The sequence below is a fragment of the Pelodiscus sinensis genome, chromosome 16 (assembly GCF_052426305.1).
Source record: "Pelodiscus sinensis isolate ZL-2025 chromosome 16, ASM5242630v1, whole genome shotgun sequence".
Lineage (NCBI taxonomy): Eukaryota > Metazoa > Chordata > Testudines > Trionychidae > Pelodiscus > Pelodiscus sinensis.
This window is the reverse complement of record NC_143067.1, coordinates 6,846,848-6,865,680: the sequence shown is the minus strand read 5'-3', so window position 1 is coordinate 6,865,680 and position 18,833 is coordinate 6,846,848. Positions and strand designations below refer to the sequence as shown.

Sequence of the window (18,833 nt, the reverse complement as noted above, 5' to 3'; positions counted from 1 at the left end):
GAGAGCTACTGCAGGGCAGATAGGAAACCCCTCAGCCAGCTACCCTCAACCACCACAATGGCACCATTCCAGGAAATGCAGAGACCACAGCGGGAAGTAGATGATTTGCAAGATGCAAGCAGGGGAGTTGCTTTTGCTAGCGGGGGAGGAGGCAGGAGGGTCTGTTGTCTCAAGCCAGGACTCCTAGGTTCTAGTTTCCCCTTTATTCGGCTCTGGTGAGGCTACATCTGGAGTATTGTGTCCAGTTCTGGGCCCCCCGCTCAGCAAGGACGTAGACGTATGGGAGAGGGTCCAGTGGAGGGAAACCAAAATGATTCGGGGGCTGGAGCATATGGCCTATGAGGAGAGGCTGAGGGATTTGGGCTTATTTAGTCTGCAGAAGAGAAGAGCGAGGGGGGATTTGAGAACAGCCTGCAACCACCTGAAGGGGGGTTCCAAAGAGGATGGAGAGAGGCTGTTCTCAGTGGTGGCTGATGGCAGAACGAGGAGCAATGGGCTCAAATTGCAGTGGGGGAGGTCTAGGTTGGATATTCGGAAAAACTATTTCCCTAGGAGGGTGGGGAAGCACTGGGATGGGTTACCTAGGGAGGCGTGGAATCTCCATCTCTAGAGGTGCAAAATTCCTCATCCAAGACGGGTCAGGTCCTGAGGATGCCAGACCATTAAGGTCCAACCTGTAGTCTCATCTCTCAGCCCTCCTTGGGGTGGAGGGGCGAGGTGGCTGTGACACTCTTCCTGGGCACAGGGAAGGTGCTGGGGTGAACCTGACATGTGCGCAGGCACCTCGGCTCCGGCCACTACCCCTCCCGGAGCGGACGAGCTGGCCTGGAGATGCCACCCCTCTCCCTGCTGCTAGGGCAGGATCATGTTGCGGGTGACTCATCAGGAGGGCCAGGTTTGATCCCCGCTTTCCCGTAATGACGCTCCTGAGATCCCGTCTGCTCGCTTCCCACACAAGTGCCTTCGAGAGCCATGAATAAAAGTTACAAGGCCAAGTCGCTGGCAAAGGAATCATTCGTCACACGCTCCCGCAGCCTGTGTGCGCACATGGGGGGAGGGCGGGTTCTCATCTGAGGGGGAAGCACAGAGCAGGGGCCCTGTAGGTGGCTAATCAGTTACTAACAGATGAGGTCTAACGTTTTTCTGCCTGGGAGCAGGGTGGTATAGACTGCAGGGGAGCTCTCATCACTCGGGCAGAGGCTGTAATAGCCCCCAGCGCTGGCAAAGCACTTCCTAATCCCAAGGGGCTCTACAAATGTCTCTTCGTTCACCTTCACCGCTCCACCGCTCTGACGCCAGTGGGGAAACTGAGGCAGAGAGCCTGAGTGACATGAGCAAGGCTGCACGGTGCATCGGTAGCAGAGTTGGGAACTCTTGTTTACCCACTTAGCAGGAACGGGGGGCACAGAATGGGGGGAGAGGAAGCAGAGCTGCTCCATGCTAGGAATAAGCTTTCCTGGGGCAATAACCCCTCCCCCCCTCCCAATACCTGCCTTGCAGCAGCAGAGCGAGATGCTGGAAATGAGCCTAGGGGTGCGGATGGGGGGGCAGCCTTCCTTCCCCCTCCCCCATTCCCTCTGCTGTTTCAGTCAGTGTGTAGGCTGTACGACTCCCTCCTGCTCCCATCCCCCACTTCTGAGTCACGCCAGCCTCCGGACAGCTGGAGCCCTTGACATTATAAATAGCAGGCTGCTCTGTGCTGGGTGGAAGCCGCATTCCCTGCACAGCTTCACTCGCTTCTCCTCACGCAGCCCCAGGAGTCCATTCGGGCACCTCAGCATCTGCTCCAGGCCCAGAGCTCCCCAGGCGCCCCCCTGCCCAGCACCCGACGCCCTGGCCACATGCCCCTCACAGGGGTGGGAGAGAGGGCGGTCACCGACAGGAGTTCCCTTGTTCTGGGATAGGACTTCTGCAGCGGATACACACCAGCTCCCCCACCTCTCCTTTCCTCACTGTCCTGCGGGGACACCTGGACCCCATGGAGCTGAGTGGTGCTGATGCCTGGTCCATGGGACAGCCCCGGATTGACCACGAGCCCTCGGGATCCAGCTGTCCAAGGCTCTGCAGCCTGAGCTCAGGCTGACCCACCCCCTGTGTGGGCCGGGCACAGCAGGGAGACAACACACTGACCAGTGGCCACTGGCTCCAGGCAGCGGGAAGCAGCGCCGGCCACACATGCGGCGGGGGGGAGGGATCAGGTGGCAGGAGCAGGGACAGGCTGCAGACTTCATTGGCGCCACAGATGGGACGGGATTTCCCGCCCCCGGGATTGGCAGCGAGCGGGTATTTGCTAATGGAGCTGCCAGAGGGCAAAGGGACCTGCTCTTAGCCATGAGCGGTCGGTGCAGCTGGAGCTGGGGGAGGCAGGCTCCCAGCCTCACCTACAGCCCTGCCCTTCTACTGAGGTCCTGTCCCCCACCATGGGGAGGGGAGGAGGCGGGGCAGTGCACCGAGCGTGCGCCCCCACGGGCAGGAAAAGAGACAGGAGGGGCCGAGCGTGCTCCAGGCTCCCCAGCCCCAGAGCACAGGGAAGGAGGAGGCCAAGTGGCTTGAGTCTCCCGGGCCCCAGAGCACACGGAGGGCGGGCGCTGGGGGCAGCCTACAGCAGGTGTCCTGGGGGCGGAGTGAGGGCGGGGCCACGCCTGGCGTTTGAGAAGGCAATGCCCTCCCCCTCCTAGGCTACCGGCCGGCCATGCTCTTAGCAGATGAGGGTCGGTCTCCTGCAGGGGATGGCCAGGCTGGGGCGCAGCGGGATGGCTGAAGTGCCCACTAAGGACAGGGCTGAGCTGAGAGAAGGCCCCTTCCCCCCCCGCATCTGATAAGTGCAGCACACAGCAGCCCCTGTGGCCGGATTGTCCCTGCTCCAGGCTTGTGGAGCTGGGGTGACCCTTCCCCCCCAGGTCGACTACAACAAGCCGCTTGGCACAAAGCTTCCAGCACCCGACTGCCACCTGGCACCCAGCCACCATGGCACCCCAGGCATTTTAAAAACGGGGGGAGGGGGAGGGGGAGCTCTTGCTTGGAAAACCAGGGACGTGAGGCCAGGCTGCAGGCCAGTGTAAATCTAGACTCAGGCTTTGTGGAACGGCTCTAGATTTACTCCGGGGTAGCGGGGAGACCGCCGTCTGGGCTGAGGGCTGTGAACTGAACTTCCCAGGGGCCAATGAGAGGTTTGCTGTACACACCACTTCTTTTGTCCCTACTGAGACTCCCAGCTCTCCTCCCTCTGTTCCTGTTTCCACTTTCCCTTTTTTTCCTAGTCCTTCCCCCTCTCTGCTCCCCTCTGTCTTTCTTCCCAGCCCTGCACAGCTCAGTCACTGGGATTTTACTGCGCATCTGCTTGGTGTTTAAGCAGAGCGCTAGCCGAAGGCTGTAAACAGTGTCTGTCAGCAAGATCTCAAGCCTCGTACACGTCCCTCTTGGAAGAAACGCAACGGCAGCTGCCAGAGCTGGGGCTGCGTCCCTGCTTCGCAGACTCTTGAGGCTGCATGAAACAAAGGCTCTCCGTATGCTGAGCGGAAAGGCGGCGTTACCCAGAATCTCTATGGCAAGAGGGATAAACCGGGTCCCTAGATAGTGAAGCTCACGGGCTGGGACACACATGGCTCCCTGGTGAAACAGGGCATGGATTCTTGGCAGCCAATGCTCAAGCCAGGACTCTGCCCGCTTTGCAGTGCCAGAGAGATACAAAGCAAGCGGAGTGCAGCAGGGAATCTGTGCCAAGCACAAAACGGTGCACGGGGGCACCCTGAGCGTCTCCATTTCTGCAGAGGAGCTAGCAGGTCACTGGAGAGGAGCCAGTGGGAAGTAAGCAGGGCGAAGACATGGCTCCTAGCGCTAGTACTGTACCTTTCCGGAGGGCGCCATGGCTTCAGGGTCGGAATCAGCGGAGGAGGAAGAGGAAGCTGCAGAAAAAAGAAACCATCAGCCAAAAGGTCCTTTCACCCAACAGACATGTTAACTGCGGGGCGGACACTGGGCTTTCAGCCACAGCCCTGTAAATCCAGAGTGATGCCACTGAAGTCAATGGATCCACTCCAGATTTACGCCATCATAACCAAGATGTTTGGCCCATTATGTCCTTTATTGGCCCCCACCCGAGACTTGGCCAGGCTCTCCCATCCACACACCACAGCAGGGCACTGATACAGACAGGATGCCCAGGTTTGCTCTGCCCTTCACCCCTTCTCTCCCCTAGGCCCATTCTGCATGTACTGATAGACCGGGAGGGTACAAATCTGGCTGCCACGTACAGGCACATGGAGCAGTGTTCCAAGAAACCGCCGGCGTTCACCAGCGAGAGCGGCACAGGCCAGTTTTGCTTCGCTCTCAGTCCTGCGCTTTCTGCTCCGTGCCAGGCAGCCTGGCGCAGACACATGCAGGAATGGGGGCGGGAGGGAAGAAACACAAAGTCAGTTGCACCGTGTCAGGAAGGAGCAGCACGTGGTCCCCGGGGAACAGCTGCTTCCCAGGTGCCACCAGCAGCCCTCTCCAGTGGATCACCTGCAAGAGCAGCTGGCTTTTCAGCACAGAGGGCCGAAGTCGAGCGCGGAATGGACCTGGTTGCCAAGGAGATCACCTCCCCCTCTCTGCATCCTGAGTGGTTGGGATGCTCTTGCTGTTGCTTCCTAGGGTTGAGTTCTCCATGGCGAGTGGGAGATGATCCCTCACCGGAGCCCAGGTCTGGGGACCATCCCATAATGCCAGGGCTTCTTTGTCCCTGTTAGTGCCTGGTTGATGGCATCAGGGTGTTCGCTCTCTCATCAGAGGCTCAGCCTCTGTAGTTTTGCTGGTGACAAATTGTTGTCCTGGCTCAGTTCAGTTTTGAACACCTCCTCCCGCTGGGACTAATTTACAGAGGTGATGGGCCCAACCCAAGCCCCACTGAAGTCAACGGAAAGTCTCCCAATGAACTCAGGATTAGGCCCTGGGTGTTTCCATCTCGCGTGGGTCATTTACTGGAGAACTCCGCTCGGGCAGGGTCGAATTGCTCTGGACGGGCGCAAAGCAGGCTGTGCCAGGATTCTGCCAACACACCGCAGGCCTGGCTGTGGCACCCCCTCGTCTTCCAGGCCTTGGCTTCTCCCAAGGAAGCCACCCACCATGTTAAGTGGGGCCAACTGGGTCACGATCTCAACAGCCACCCAGCCTTGGCTGGAAGCAGCAAACAGGTTTCATTTGTAATCTAAGCCCCATTCACGCCCAGGGCCCTCAGGAGTGGGCGCCAAAGGCCAGATCTTGGCAGGCTCCGCTGTTTTTACGAAGTCCCGGAAATCAGCCAGAGTTGGCCTGAGCAAGGACCTCAGAATCGAGCTCTGTCCTGACAGCGCTTGATATTAGGAGGCTGCCGAGCGATAACCATCTCGGAGACATTTTCCTTGAGCGTGGAGCAGCGTCCTGTCCTCTTTGCTTGGCGTCACCCCGCAGTGAGCTCGCAGTGCATCACTAAACCCAGACTCTCTGGTCTGGCCACATCCATGGTCCAGCAGGACCACAGACATTCCAGCGACCACAGTGGCTGGAAGTCCAGCGGCAAGGGGGCTAGCAGCTGGGAGCCCTGCTGGGGCCGGGCACCTGAGAGGGCTGGCAGCAGGAGGGCCGGTGACCAGGAGCCCGGCTGCAGGCAGGAGCTCAGCTAGGGCCAGGAGCTGTGGAAGATGGGCAGGGAAGGGGAAGTGACAGGGGGTGGGTCTGAATTCAGCTCCCCTGGTCCAGCAAACTCCCTTGTTCAGGGCCAGTCAGATCCCGAGAGTGCTGGACCAGGGAGGTCCAACTTGTACCATCCTCCTCTCTCCGGAGATAGGGCTCTGATTCCTGACTGTGCCATCTGGAGGCTATCTGGTGAGGTGCTGCAGCACCTCGAGGCAAGGAAGCCAGGGACATTGCAAGCCATCCAGGCACATCTTACAAAATCCTGGGGCAGCCCTGCTAGGCAGGTGGGGAAACCAGGATGGCTGGTGCCACAGGGCAGCCATCCTTGGGGACAGGCACGTCCCAGAGCGCCAGGTCCAGTGCCGGCCCATTCAGGGCACAAGGGAGTTGGGCTCCGCCTTGCCTGGCGTGGCACAGATGAGGGAGTGAGTCCAGAGCGACAGTGTCCAGGGGGCCTATGAGAGAGAGCAGGCTGGAGGCTTGCCAGAGTCCCCAGGCCGAGGTCTTCGGGAACACAGGCCCTGCAGGGAGTGGGAGCTGGAGACGAGAGCTTAGGGCTGAGCATGACCAAGGAGCTCAGGGCTTTGCCCCAAAGGTTGGGATGCAGCAGGCGGCTTCTGTGTTGAACGCTGCTAAACCCAGAAGGGAGGGTTAGTGTGACGACGCCTGCAGGGGACACTTACCAGGGCATGAAGGGAAACTGAGGCAGCAGCAGCAGGCTGACAATGGCTCACTGGGAAAGCCCCTGCTATAAGCGATAACTCCACAATGAGGTGTGGTGGGGGGGGGGGGCTGTGTTCAGTGACCTGGCTGGGCAGGGCCATGTTCAAGAGCAGGGCTGGTTCGCTCCCTGTGCACCATTTCACCCCCAGACTCTGGAGAGACAGAATCCCCCCTCAGCTTCACCCAATCCCTTATTTCTCCAGAGGGCCCGGTGCTAGAACCCACGGCCATGTTTCAAGGCTGGCGGCTGATGAGCTGTTCCCCCTCGGGGGCTCCTCCCTCTGTCGAGGCAAGAAAGCAAGATGGCTGCCAGAGCCGACCCCAGGAAATGCAGCTCGGTTTCCACGGCAGTGCGCTTACTCTAAAAGATTTGATACCAGTGGAAACCAGCCCTCCCCACTAAAGTCACTGCTGCCGGAAGTCACTGGCACACACCCCCCCCCCCCCCCCGTCCCTCCAAGGGAAGAGATTTGCAGAAGAGGGGGAGCCGTTTTCGTTCTCCGCAGGACTAGGGAGATGCAAAGGATGACAGAAAGAGAAGCAGCAGCTGGCTAACGGAGCCTGGAAATAGAGGGCCTATTGTGTTATCTGACACCTGTCGGGTCTCCGCACAACTCATATCCCTGCAGCTTCCTGGAATCAGCACTCCACGGTGCAGGAAAATTCCACAGTGACCAAATCCTCCGGCAGGGAGCTGCTCCAGCCTCCCCCAGCTAACCTTTCACATCCCCACTCTCCCTAGTCCACTTCCATTAAAGCCGGTTGCGTTTGCAAACTGCCAGAGCTAACTGCATTCAAACAGGAGGCTGTTCTCCCACTCAGCCCTAGAGGAGCCTACGGGGAGGTCGTCCCATTGGATTTCTGACACCAAAATCATCTCCCGGCGCAGCAGGAAGGATGGGCTTGCCTCGTTTGACTCCTCACCTCGTCAGGGACAAATTCTGGGTCCGCTTCTTGACGGCCACAAACTTCCTGGTGACCCCAGGCAAGTCGCTGAACCGCCTCTGTGCCTCAGTTTCCCCCCGTATTGCCGTGCTCTCCAAACACGATTTAAGCGCTTTCTGATGCCACAGATGCATCCCGCATCGTCACTGTTTTACTTATGATTCACAGTTTCTAAACACGCGTGAAAGGGCAGGATTTCAGACCAGTGGGTATGGAGAGGAGAGATACTTGTACCCGCTGGAAAACGTAGAGGCCTCTTCAGCCCCCTTTGCTTCCGTTTCTGCTCCCGAAGGCCACGTGTCAGCCGCCCCCGCCCTCTAGACGGCTGCTTTGCCCAGAGAGGGCGGGAGAGCAATGTCTGATGGGGGCGGAGAGCACACAGCTCCCATCTCTAGCTGGCGGTTAAGAGGCCAGGCTGGCTCCTGGCTGACAGCCGGTCCCTGCATTGCAGTCTGGCTGCAGGGCAGGGATCCAAAAACCAGCCAGAGTCAGCCCTCAGCCTCAGGCAGCACAGGCTGCGCTGTCTGACTGCAAACCAGGCAGGAGGCACAGAGCCTGGCCCAACCCAGCGGGGAGCAGACATGTGCTCTTGGAGGCTAAAACCTCCTTGCCTGCCGTATTTTCCTTCAGGGCTAGCTCCAAACTCGGCTTGACACAAATGCTGAGGAGAGCGAGCCCGGGGAGTAAAATACCAGCCAGGGGCAGGGCTGAGGGCTGAGAGCAGCTGGTGTGACAGGCCTTGCGAGGGGTGGCCAGCCCTTTCCGGAGCGCCACAAAGCCGAGAGCCTTGGAAGGGGGCGTTGTGTGTCGATGGGGCCCTGGGTGGGGGATGGTGCTCTTTGTAAATATGGCAGCCAGGAAATGAGGGGACTTGTAGGAAGTGCAAACTTCCTCCCTTACTTCCTCCGGTATAGATCACCTACCCCGGCCTGGCCCCCCCTTCGCAGAGCCAGCCAGCCCCATCTCAGCGAACGGATGAGTCCTTGCAACAAGCAGCTGCCCTTTTGCATTCTCTCTGATTTGGGTTGCTTCAGGCCAGTGGTTCTCACAGCGAGGACCACAGACCACTCGTGGTCCATGACCCTCTTGCAGATGCAGGCTCCGCTGCCCGCCCACCCTCTCCGCAGGAAGCTTCAGCTTCCCCCCCCCCTGAAAGGGGTGGGGATCCAGCTTGTGGGGGCAGGATGCAGCTCAGTGCACTGCCAGGCCCCCTCCTCCCAGCTGGGGGAACAGCAGCACGGGAAACCGCTCACCTGGAGGCTTTTCCCGCTGCTCCCATTGGCCGGAATTCAGGCCAGAGTCCCGCCCCTCCAGCCCGCCCCTGCACCTCCCTCCAGCCCGCCCCTGCACCCCCCTCCAGCCCGCCCCTGAACCCTCCTCCAGCCTGCCCATGCACCCCCCTCCAGCCCGCCCCTGAACCCTCCTCCAGCCTGCCCATGCACCCCCCTCCAGCCCGCCCCTGCACCCCCCTCCAGCCCGCCCCTGCACCCCCCTCCAGCCCGCCCCGGCACCCTCCTCCAGCCCGCCCATGCACCCCTCTCCAGCCCGCCCATGCACCCCCCTCCAGCCCGCCCCGGCACCCTCCTCCAGCCTGCCCATGCACCCCCCTCCAGCCCGCCCCTGCACCCTCCTCCAGCCTGCCCATGCACCCCCCTCCAGCCCGCCCCGGTACCCTCCTCCAGCCCGCCCCTGCACCCCCCCTCCAGCCCGCCCCGGCACCCTCCTCCAGCCCGCCCATGCACCCCCCTCCAGCCCGCCCCGGCACCCTCCTCCAGCCTGCCCATGCACCCCCCTCCAGCCCGCCCCTGAACCCTCCTCCAGCCCGCCCATGCACCCCCCTCCAGCCTGCCCCTGCACCCCCCTCCAGCCCGCCCCGGCACCCTCCTCCAGCCCGCCCATGCACCCCCCTCCAGCCCGCCCCGGCACCCTCCTCCAGCCCGCCCCGGCACCCTCCTCCAGCCTGCCCATGCACCCCCCTCCAGCCCGCCCCTGCACCCTCCTCCATCCCGCCCCTGCACCCCCCCTCCATCCCGCCCCTGCACCCCCCCTCCAGCCCGCCCCTGCACCCCCCCTCCAGCATGCCCATGCATCCATGGTGTCATCATGGGTGGCTGGCTGGTGGGCCGGCTGCGGAAAGATCTGCTTTGAGCAGGGTAGGCCGCAGGCTCAACGTTTGAGAACCCCTCCACCAGGCCCATGCTGGAGCCTTCTGCCGCTCTAGCCAGCACTGCTTTAACACGCCCCTGCTGTTCCTAACCCAGGGGAACTCGCCTCCCATGACAACTGCCTCGGCCGGGTCCAGCCACGAAAAGACAAACAGCCATCGCCCCTTGTGTCGCTATGACAGGCCGACATGGATGGGCGCTGAACTATTCCACCTGCCATGGTGCCCCACAGCCTCACGCCTGCAGCATGATGTGACCTGAGGAGGGACAGATGGGCCCCTACGTGGGGGCTGGCCCCACAGGACAATTCAGGCTGCCCCTTCTCCTGAGAAGCGCCGCTCGTTCCCGGACTGCCGACCTAGGCAGCACTGCCTAGGGTGGGGCGGGTTGGAATGAGGCTGCGCATCCATGTTTGTTGGGCAAACAAAAGGATTCACTACTCAGTATGCTTTTCAAGGCCTTCTAGGGATTTGCCCTCACTGCACCTAATAAATAATTTACCGGAGCAGAGTGTTGCAGCCGGGATCTCTGGGGACTCCACCCCTCCCCACACCCTTTGGTAAAGTGGCAGGAAAATTGGCCTGAGCTCCCCTTCCCTAAAAAAGGGCCAGTGAAAGCCACAGTACATGGGCCAGCCACTGCCCCTGCCTTTTGCCTCCCCGGCCAGTCTGACCACCTTGGCACGGCTGCTCGGAGAGAGGGCTTTGGTCTTCTAGTCTTCCCAGCCCTCCCAATCCATTCCAGGGTGCTGCATGGCCAGAGACACAAGGGGCTGCGGGGAATTTGTACAGCTGGCAGCGGTACTCTGAGAACATCTCCTGCCCGGCTGCAGAACAGGAGGGGTTTACTTCTGCTTTAGACAGGAGGGGGGTTTCAGAACGTCACTCCCAGAGCAAAAGCGAAGCTACAGGCCCCACCCCGACCCCTAGAATCAGGGCGTTGGCTCAAGGACCTCCTGCACCACCAGCCTTTTGGGGCTTTTCATATTAAAACAAGCGCCTTGTAGGGTAGCAAAGGAAACATCGGGAGGGTTAAAAAAAGATGCACAAGCAGCCTCAGAAGGCAGAGAGCCGGAATGGTACAAATCTAACACAATCTGGTTTTACAGTTCAGCCCTAAGCCTTAGAACATGTGAACCCAGCTCCCGCAAGAACCAGCCCACAGCTCAAGCATTCCCTCCCCCGCCGGGCACGAATCATTCAAATGTACATTATAAAATAACTATTGCATGGGACATTTTATGAACCAAGAGAGCAAAATTCCTTGGGGGAGGGTCTACTCTCTCCAGACCAACTTGTGGATTTAACCCCTATCTCTAAGGGGTAGGACACAGGGAAATCTTTTTTCTATCTTTGGCCAAAACAGGGACGAGCAAAAATCAAGGCAGGCTCATCCCTGAGGTTGGGAAGGGACCCAGGATACACCCACCAGCTCCCAGCCATCTCTGGTTACAGAAACGCTACCCGAAATCTCTTCCAGGGAGCTCAGGGGAGGGGAGGTGGAATGGAGCTTGCTCCATTTGGAGAGTGCCAGTCAGACTTATAGAGATTTTCATTAATAAATAAGTTGTGCTAAAGAGAAAACAACCCAGAAACTGCCCAGCAAGCCAAACACGTTGCAATGCACACAGGCTAGTGAATTGCCTTCAGTCCAGTGGCCCATCAGACCCCTATCCCCACTGTCAGCCCTTACACTCTCCAGCTGCCCCTCCAACTAAGGATCGACCCCCGGACACGGCTCCAGACTTACATGTCCTGCCAAGGCCTCTTCCCCAAGAGCAGCCCTTCTCAGCCGGCAGTGCAACAGCCCGGTGTTGTGCAGAGCAGCGCTCGGTATGACACTGAGCAGCCTGTTCTAGTTGCAATGCAGCTGTTTCCTCCGGCAACGTCACATGCTCCAGAGCCTTCCAATCCAGCAAGCCCCTAGCCTCCCAGGCAGGGGTAGAGGCCACCGGGAGAACCACTGGTGGGACTCAGCTGCCCACCTCACCTGTAGCCTTACAGAACATGCACCAACAAGCTGACACATGAGAAAAGACAACGGGGCAGAGAAAATCCAGCTCCTGCCCCAAGCTGATTTAATGTCTCGCCGCACCAGTAGGAGCGGAGCTTGGCAACGCAGCTCCCCGGTGACCTCTGGAACAAGAGGGATACTCCGGTGCCTCTCCATGCTGCAGAGATGGGACGCCAGAGTGGCCCGGGCCACTTTCAGGTTTTGAGGCTCCTAGCTATAATAAAAATAAAAGGTGACCCATGGACAAAACAAAGCATCAAAAAAGAGCAAGACATAATATTTTGTATGTAAATGCTTTCTTATCCTGAAAGAGCCCGTCACGTTTTGCTCTGATAGGGATACACATAAGAACAAGTTGGGAAACTTATCAAATGCCAAAAAAAAAAATTAACCAGTGTCTACATTGGAGGGCCCCCCCCCCCCCCCCACTCCCTCTCCAATTGGTCCTGGGTGGAAAACCTGTTGTGGTTTTTCCAGTGGCCATATGCCACCGCCATCAGCCTTGTGATGTGCATTATGGGGCACACACTGGTGATAACACTTACGTGCATTGGATAGCATGAATCTTGTGCCCTCAGCAGCGCTGTACGCCGACTAACACAAGAGCATTGGGCACAGTTAAGCTCTTAATATATAGTTCAAATTGCCACTAAATTACAACCACTAATGACTAATACAATGATCCACTCTGCCCATTAGCTCATCCCTGGCCCTGACTCAGGAAATCGCTGGCCGCAGGAAAATTAACTAAGGAAGCTGTGCTCTGACCCACCACAGAAGGAAGCAAGTTTCAGTTTCTTCTCTATTGCTTGAGAAGCAGTCTCAGGTCCGATATCACCCAGGAGGGCTGTCAGCCCTTTGCAAGCACCAGATCATTGGGTAGGAGAACAGAAATACTGTTAGCATGGGCCTAGCTGTGGGGGTGCACCTGGGGCCTCTCGTTGTCAGCGCTTCGCCTCTTGACATGTCTAAGCCCTCCGCCCAGGTGCTGGTTTCAGCTGCCGTGTCCATCTCAGCGGCTGCAGAAGGAGGAGATGTGCACACTGCGCTCTCTCTCAGTGGCCTGCCCAGCTAAGGTAAAGGTTACTGCAGATTCAAAGTGCAGGCCTTGCTCTTTGTAGCAGGAAAGATCAGCGACAGCCCACTAGTCAGGAAATGATCATACATCCCATAGCTGGGACTCAAACCAGCCCCACGGGGACATTTCAGGGAGCAGGTGAGTGCAACTGATAAATTGATCTTCCTGTAGCTCCGTGGTCACCAACCAGTAGGTCAGGATCTACTGGTAGATCCTGGAGCCTCTAAGAGCTGAGCATGACCGATTTGGCTGGGAAGCTCTCAAGTGCAAGCACATCAGCTGCCCTCTCCATTCCCCCCCACCCCTCGCATGCTTCTCCTGGCCTCTGCCTTGGAGCTTTCTTCTGGGAGACTTCTGTTTTGCTGTGCAAGGTAGGGGAGGCTGATGTCAGGGTGGCTCTCAGGCCTCTCCACTGCCATAGGGGCAATGAGAATCAGGACCTATATTTCTTTCAAAAACCAGTGTTCTGGGCCTGCTGCCCTTTACTGTACCAAGAGCCCCTGCAGCGGCATATGCACACATCCTGGGGAGGGAGAATCCAGAGGGGTGTGGACACCACTACCTGACTGTCAGAGGCCTAAGCCAGACCAGCACCACAGGGTAGCACAGTCCAATGGCTAGAGTCTATGGTGCAGCCCTTGCTTGCCAGGCAGCATGGCCTAATAGGCAGAGTCTATAGAGCAGCCCCTTGGTTGCAGGGCAGCACACTCTAATGGCCAAAGTCTAAGGAGTTGGGACAGAAGCCCCAGTAAGGGGGCCCAGGCCCACCCAACTCCATCAGGCCCAACCAGGGCCCTGGCAGGGGTGGTGTGGCAGGGAACCCCACCAAAACACACTGAGTTCATTCAGGTGGCAGCTACCACTCCCTCCCTCCCTCCCTCGGCCACTTTCTATCATCCCCAGCAGTGGGGCCACCCAAGAGGCCCCAGGGCTCTCTGGCTCCACCGGCTTGGAGGCTCACTCTAACCTCCTGCGTCTACAGCTCCCACTGTGAGACTGTAGCCGGTCCATCTCTTGCACTTCTACTACAGTCCTTCCCCTCCTGTATCCACCCCAAACTGAGCTGAGCTGCTCCCTTTTATACTAGCTCAGAGCTTGGAGCATGCCCAGTATGGCTGTGGGGGCAGGATTTCTTCCATCCACAAGGTATTAACCCCTTCCCGTCCAGTGCAGTGTAGGCACACTCCATCACTTGCCCAGTGCACTGGTCCTGGTTCACTGTACTAGTGGATTGAGCAGTGGGCCGGGGCACAGGAGACTGTCATTCTATTTGCAGCACTGCCGCTGCATTGCTGGGTGACCGTGAGCCAGTCACGGCTGGCTCCATGCCTCAGTTTCCCCCATCTGATACCAACCTCCTCTGTAAAGCACTTGGAGAGCTGGGGATGATGACAAGGATGGTCACTGAAGGCAGAATTCACACTGACGTCAGTGAGGCCAGGGTTTTACTTTCGGTGACTAAGAGGATGTGGGCGGGTCTTGTTTGCAGGGGGAAGCACCCTGCCTGTTTTTGCCAGCCAGCCTTTCATGTGGGACGATGCTGCCAGAAGGAACACCTCCAAATCCAGATCAGCACCCCTGTTTTCAGTCTCAAAGGGGTGGCCGTGTTAGTCTCCATCTGCAAAAACAACGAGGTGTGCTGTGACGAACAGATTTATTAGGGCAGAAGCGTTGGAGGGTAAAACCCACTTCGTCAGATGGGTTGGAGTGAAGTTTACAGGGGCAGGGGTGTATAGGGTGTATATATAAGGACCACAAAAGAAAGAGGCTAATCAAGTCAGGGTGGAAGGGGTCCATTCATGGCCGTTGATGTGGAAATGTGGATATCCAGAGAAGGGAAATTGCCTTTGTAATGCGTTAGCCAGTTAAAATCCTTATTTAGTCCTAAACGGAAAGTATTGAACTTGCAAATGAACTCCAGGTCGGCTGTCTCCCTTTGTAACGGGGCTTTGACATTCTTTTGGAGAAGGAGGGTTAGGGAACCACTTTATCCTCCCTGGATATTCAGCAATGGATTTAAAAGTAGCCACAGGACTCCTCGATGTTTTTCCTGTTTTCAGTGAGAGAGCAGAGCAACGGCCATCGACGGCAGTGCCGCGCATACGGCAGCAGGGCCTTTGGCAGGGGTGAGCCCTATCTTTGTTGGCAAAATGTCTTGTGTTTTTCCACTCTACTCAGGCATAGATTTAGGGTTTAAGCCGCCCCCAGCTGGAAAGCGCAGCGGTAGGGCCTCTTGGGGAAAGATTCCTAACAGCTCCTCACGAAGAGCTCTGTTCTCCTCCCCTCCAGAAAAGGAGTCAGGAGGGAATGAACCGAACAGAGCACTTTGGAGGGATCCAAGCCCTTGTCAGTCCCAGCTTCTAGCAGTTGGAGGTCTAAGGGTGCCCAAAGTAGGGGGGCTGCATCTTGGCTAACAGACACTGAGGGACCGCTCCCCAACACAGAATACAAGTCCTTCCTGGAATTAAGAGCTTTGCTTAAAACCCATGGGATTTGTTTCAATAGTCAAGCGTGGGATCCTCTTCTTTGCCGTCTGGTGTCTGAGCTTCTTGGTTGCACCCGCTGCATGTTTTCAAGCTTTCCTCTGCAACCACAGCGGCTGGAAAGTTACTTCCCTCTTTGTTTTTTCAGAGAACAGTGGAGATTTTCCCACAATTCCCTGATTCCGCGCGGGAGGGGGGGTGTTCAGGAGAAACACCAGATATTATGAGCGAGGGGTATGCTGCCTGTTGGGGGGTAGGCTGGGAGTCATCGAGGGGCACATTTAGGAACATGCATCTACCCCACTCCATCACTCGCTCAACCCACAATGTATCACCGAGTTTTCTTTTCTGCAGCCTGTCCACAGCTTCCACATGCTGGCAGGTCTGATTAGGGGAATGCCCTGATGTTCAGAGCTTTGTCTTGTCTGGTTTTGAACCGGACAGTCTGGTATTTGAGCTTTCTGTCCGGGAAACAAATTGAGAAAATACAGGACATATACATGTCTGGTATTTTCTAATTAAGTAAGTTTTATTATTATCATGAGTATCAGTATGTAGTTGCGTACTGCCTGGCTGGTAGATATGCTCACACTGCGTGAGCGTGTCTACCAGCCAGGCAATACGCAACTACACAGTAGAGAGGAGGGGGCGGGGCTGAGGTGGGATGGAATCCTTGGGGCTGGACTTGCCCATGCGCCCCGCCGGGACTGTGTGCAGGACGGGCAGCACCCCAGGATCTGTGTGCGCCTGGGCCAGCCCTGCTCCCCTCCCGGCCGGACTCCCCATCTCGTTCTGAGTATTTCTTGAAACCCATCTGGTAACCCTACTTATGTGCAATTAAATCATCCTGCCCCTTCCTCCCAAAATGTGTCCCGATTTTTCCCACGAGGTCTGACAATGCCTGACACTAGCCCTGGGCTCCTTAGCTGCCCCGGCCACAGAGCGTTCTCCTAATGGGAGCTTTAGGATCAAGGTACAGAGGAGCTGCTTCTGCCGCCTGCATTCCTAGGCAGAGAACCATCTTCCCTAGCCAGCTCTGCAGCCCGGCCTCAGGCCTGTGTGTGCGGCTGCACTGCCACCTGCTGGCCCAGCTGTGCCCGGCAGCAACAGAAGGCATCAGCACCATGTTCCCCAGAGACTCTCCCACAGGGGCACCAAAGCAGTTTGGGTTGAGGGGGCAGAGGATCCTGGCAGAGGGGGAGGGCAGCAGGAGCAGAGGTGAACACTCCCCCGCCAACTTCCTGCTGTCTGCAACTAGAGTGGCATCCTGGCCATCAGTGTCCCCCGGAAGCTGAGCGCTTGGGCGGCTACCCCGGAGAAAGTCAAACGCCGCCCAGCTGATTAGCAGAGCGCTCACAGCCGGCAGCCTGTGTGTCTATGGGTGGTGCACATCTGCATGTGCCTTGGTGCACATAACAAAATGTATTCCGCACATCGATGGAAAAAAATTAGCGGGAGCATTGCTGGGCATCAGCAGAATTGTTATAATCCCCAGCCGCTTCCTGGAGCCCATTTCCTCTCTCCCATCAGGCCGTGGGGTCTGGTGAGAAAGGGGCAGAGAAGGCAGCAGGGCAGAGGCTGGCTCAGCCTGAGGGCCATGTCCAGCTATAGGGGAAAGGCAGGGCTTTCTCTGGTATTGAAAACCGAATTGAATCCCTCCACACCCCCATCCCGCACCTAGGAGCTAACTAGACACACACTCGTGCTGGCAATTTGGCAGTGCTACCTGGTGACGGGTCGGACACCTCGCTAGCATTGTCATTCATCATGGGTATGGTGGGAGCACCGGGTGGAGGAGGGAATCCGAAGGGCAAAGAAGGATTCTGTGGATGTTTATAGAGAGCACAAGTTTCCTTAAGTTTGGTTGCTGCCCACTAGTCAATCCCACAACGCCCTGGGCTGTCACCCAAACCTGGCTGTGTGGGTAACGCAAATCCACGTGTTTTGTATACTCCAGTGGGCTGGGGTGACAGTCATGCGTGTTGATGCGATCAGGTGCATTAGGAGCAGCTGCTTCCCGGAGGTGGTTGCTGGAGATAACACTGTACATGCTTTGTTAACAACTGTCAGGCTGCGAGATGGAAAACAACATTTGTCTCCACTCTCTGCCCTTTTTCCAACTAGTGCGCAGCTCCAGCGCAGCTTGGACACAACAATTTCACCGGGAGCTCTCACGGCCGGCGAGCATGGTTTTTCACTACACAATCAAAGTGGCACGCTGGAAGCCACCGACTTACGGTCAACCAGCAATGCTTAAGAGATGCAACTGTGCAGCCACTGTCTGCCCAGCTCCTGTTGGCCTGGCCTGTGGTATTTCTGTACCGATTTTTCAGCATCGTTGGATTTAGGCTTGGCAGAATTCAATGTGTCTTTGTTTATAGCTTCAAAAGACAACACTGATCTTTATTTTAATGCATTTTTCTCATTTCGCAGTTTTACATTTTTACAACTGTGCCAAATTACGGGAGAGGTCAACACCACACATCAAACTACGCCAAGTCAATGTCCTCACCCCCAATTCTAATAAAAGTTCTCAAGTATTTGCCCAGTTGTACGTTTTTATTGTTACCAACAGAATCCTTTTTCATCAGGGTGGGCTTGTTTATAGTGATATCGACCTTTACGGATTGAAAGCCCCTTCCAAGCCTGGTGTAATGCACCCACAAACATGATTGTGAATGCCAGATGGCAGTCTTGGCAGCCTCCTGACCTGCTTCTTCCTCCACCCCAAAAGCCCTCCTGGTTATGGTGGCTTCTGTGAGTAACATAATGGTTTATTACGAGGGCGTTAAAGAAATAGGATTTCCAGTTCCAAAGCTTGTGGGCGTGTGTGTGGATGCCGCATCTCGTTCATACAACACAGACCTTGGAGACCAACGGGATTTTGTTCCCTCCTCTAGCCCAGACATGTCGTGACCTTGGGCAAATCATAGAAATGTTGGGCTGGAAGGGCCCTGAGTGGTCATCTCGTCCAGCCCCCTCACCCCATGAGAAAGCAGGCCCAACTGCAGCTTGATTATCCCTGACAGGTTCTTAGGAACAACGTAAAAACCCACAAATAGTCGTGCAGCACCTTAGAGACTCACAAAGCATGGAGATGGTCTCTCAGGTGCAGCAAGACTATTGGTTGCTTTTTAAGTGTTTCCAGCTACAGACTAACCTGGCTCCCCCTCCGAGGTTTTTAGGAACACCACTGACTTGGATCTCACAACTTCCCATGCTAACCTAGTCCAATCCTTAACTACCCTGATCCTTATACAGGTTTTCCTAATATTCCCCTGACTCTCCCTTGCTGCAGATTATAAACCTATTATTTGCCCTACCCATGGTGCACAGGGCAAACAACCCTTTTTGGAAGAGCCCTTAACAGATCTGAAGACTATCAGGTTCCCCCCCTCAGTCTTGTGTCTCCTCCTGCCTCAGATCTCCTGCCTAGAAACCAGAGATAGAACATAAGCACAGACGGACTGGGACAGACCAATGGTCCATCTAGCCCAGTATCCTGTCTGCTAACAGTGACCAGTACTAGATGCCCCAGAGGGAGGGAACACAACAGGTAATCCTCACATGATCCCTCTCCTGTCATCCATTTCCAGACAAACAGAGGCTAGGGACACCATTCCTACCCACCCTGGCTAATAGCCATTGATGGATCTAACCTCCATGAATCTATCTAGCTCTTTTTTGAACCTTATTAAAATTCTAGTCTTCACCACATCCTCTGGCAAGGAGTTCCACAGGTCGACTGTGCGCTGAGTGACAAAAACCTTCATA

At 56.9% G+C, this 18,833-nt stretch overlaps 1 protein-coding gene across 3 annotated transcripts in view; it reads right to left on the bottom strand.

Annotated features, from left to right (window-relative positions):
• ANXA6 (annexin A6) overlaps positions 1-11,389 on the bottom strand; it is a 50,558-nt gene extending 39,169 nt beyond the window's left edge. The window contains exons 1-2 of one of the 3 annotated variants that reach the window (XM_075900575.2): positions 11,235-11,389; positions 3,850-3,905 (exon numbers count right to left, since the gene is read on the bottom strand). In XM_075900575.2, coding sequence (XP_075756690.1) covers positions 3,850-3,867 — 18 coding nt within the window. In that variant the 5' untranslated portion in view covers positions 3,868-3,905; positions 11,235-11,389. Of the gene's footprint in view, positions 1-3,849; positions 3,906-7,299; positions 7,599-11,234 lie in introns of those variants that run through there. The other 2 variants (XM_014581156.4, XM_075900574.2) reach the window with 2 other exon arrangements.
• Between the last annotated feature and the right edge of the window lie 7,444 nt (positions 11,390-18,833).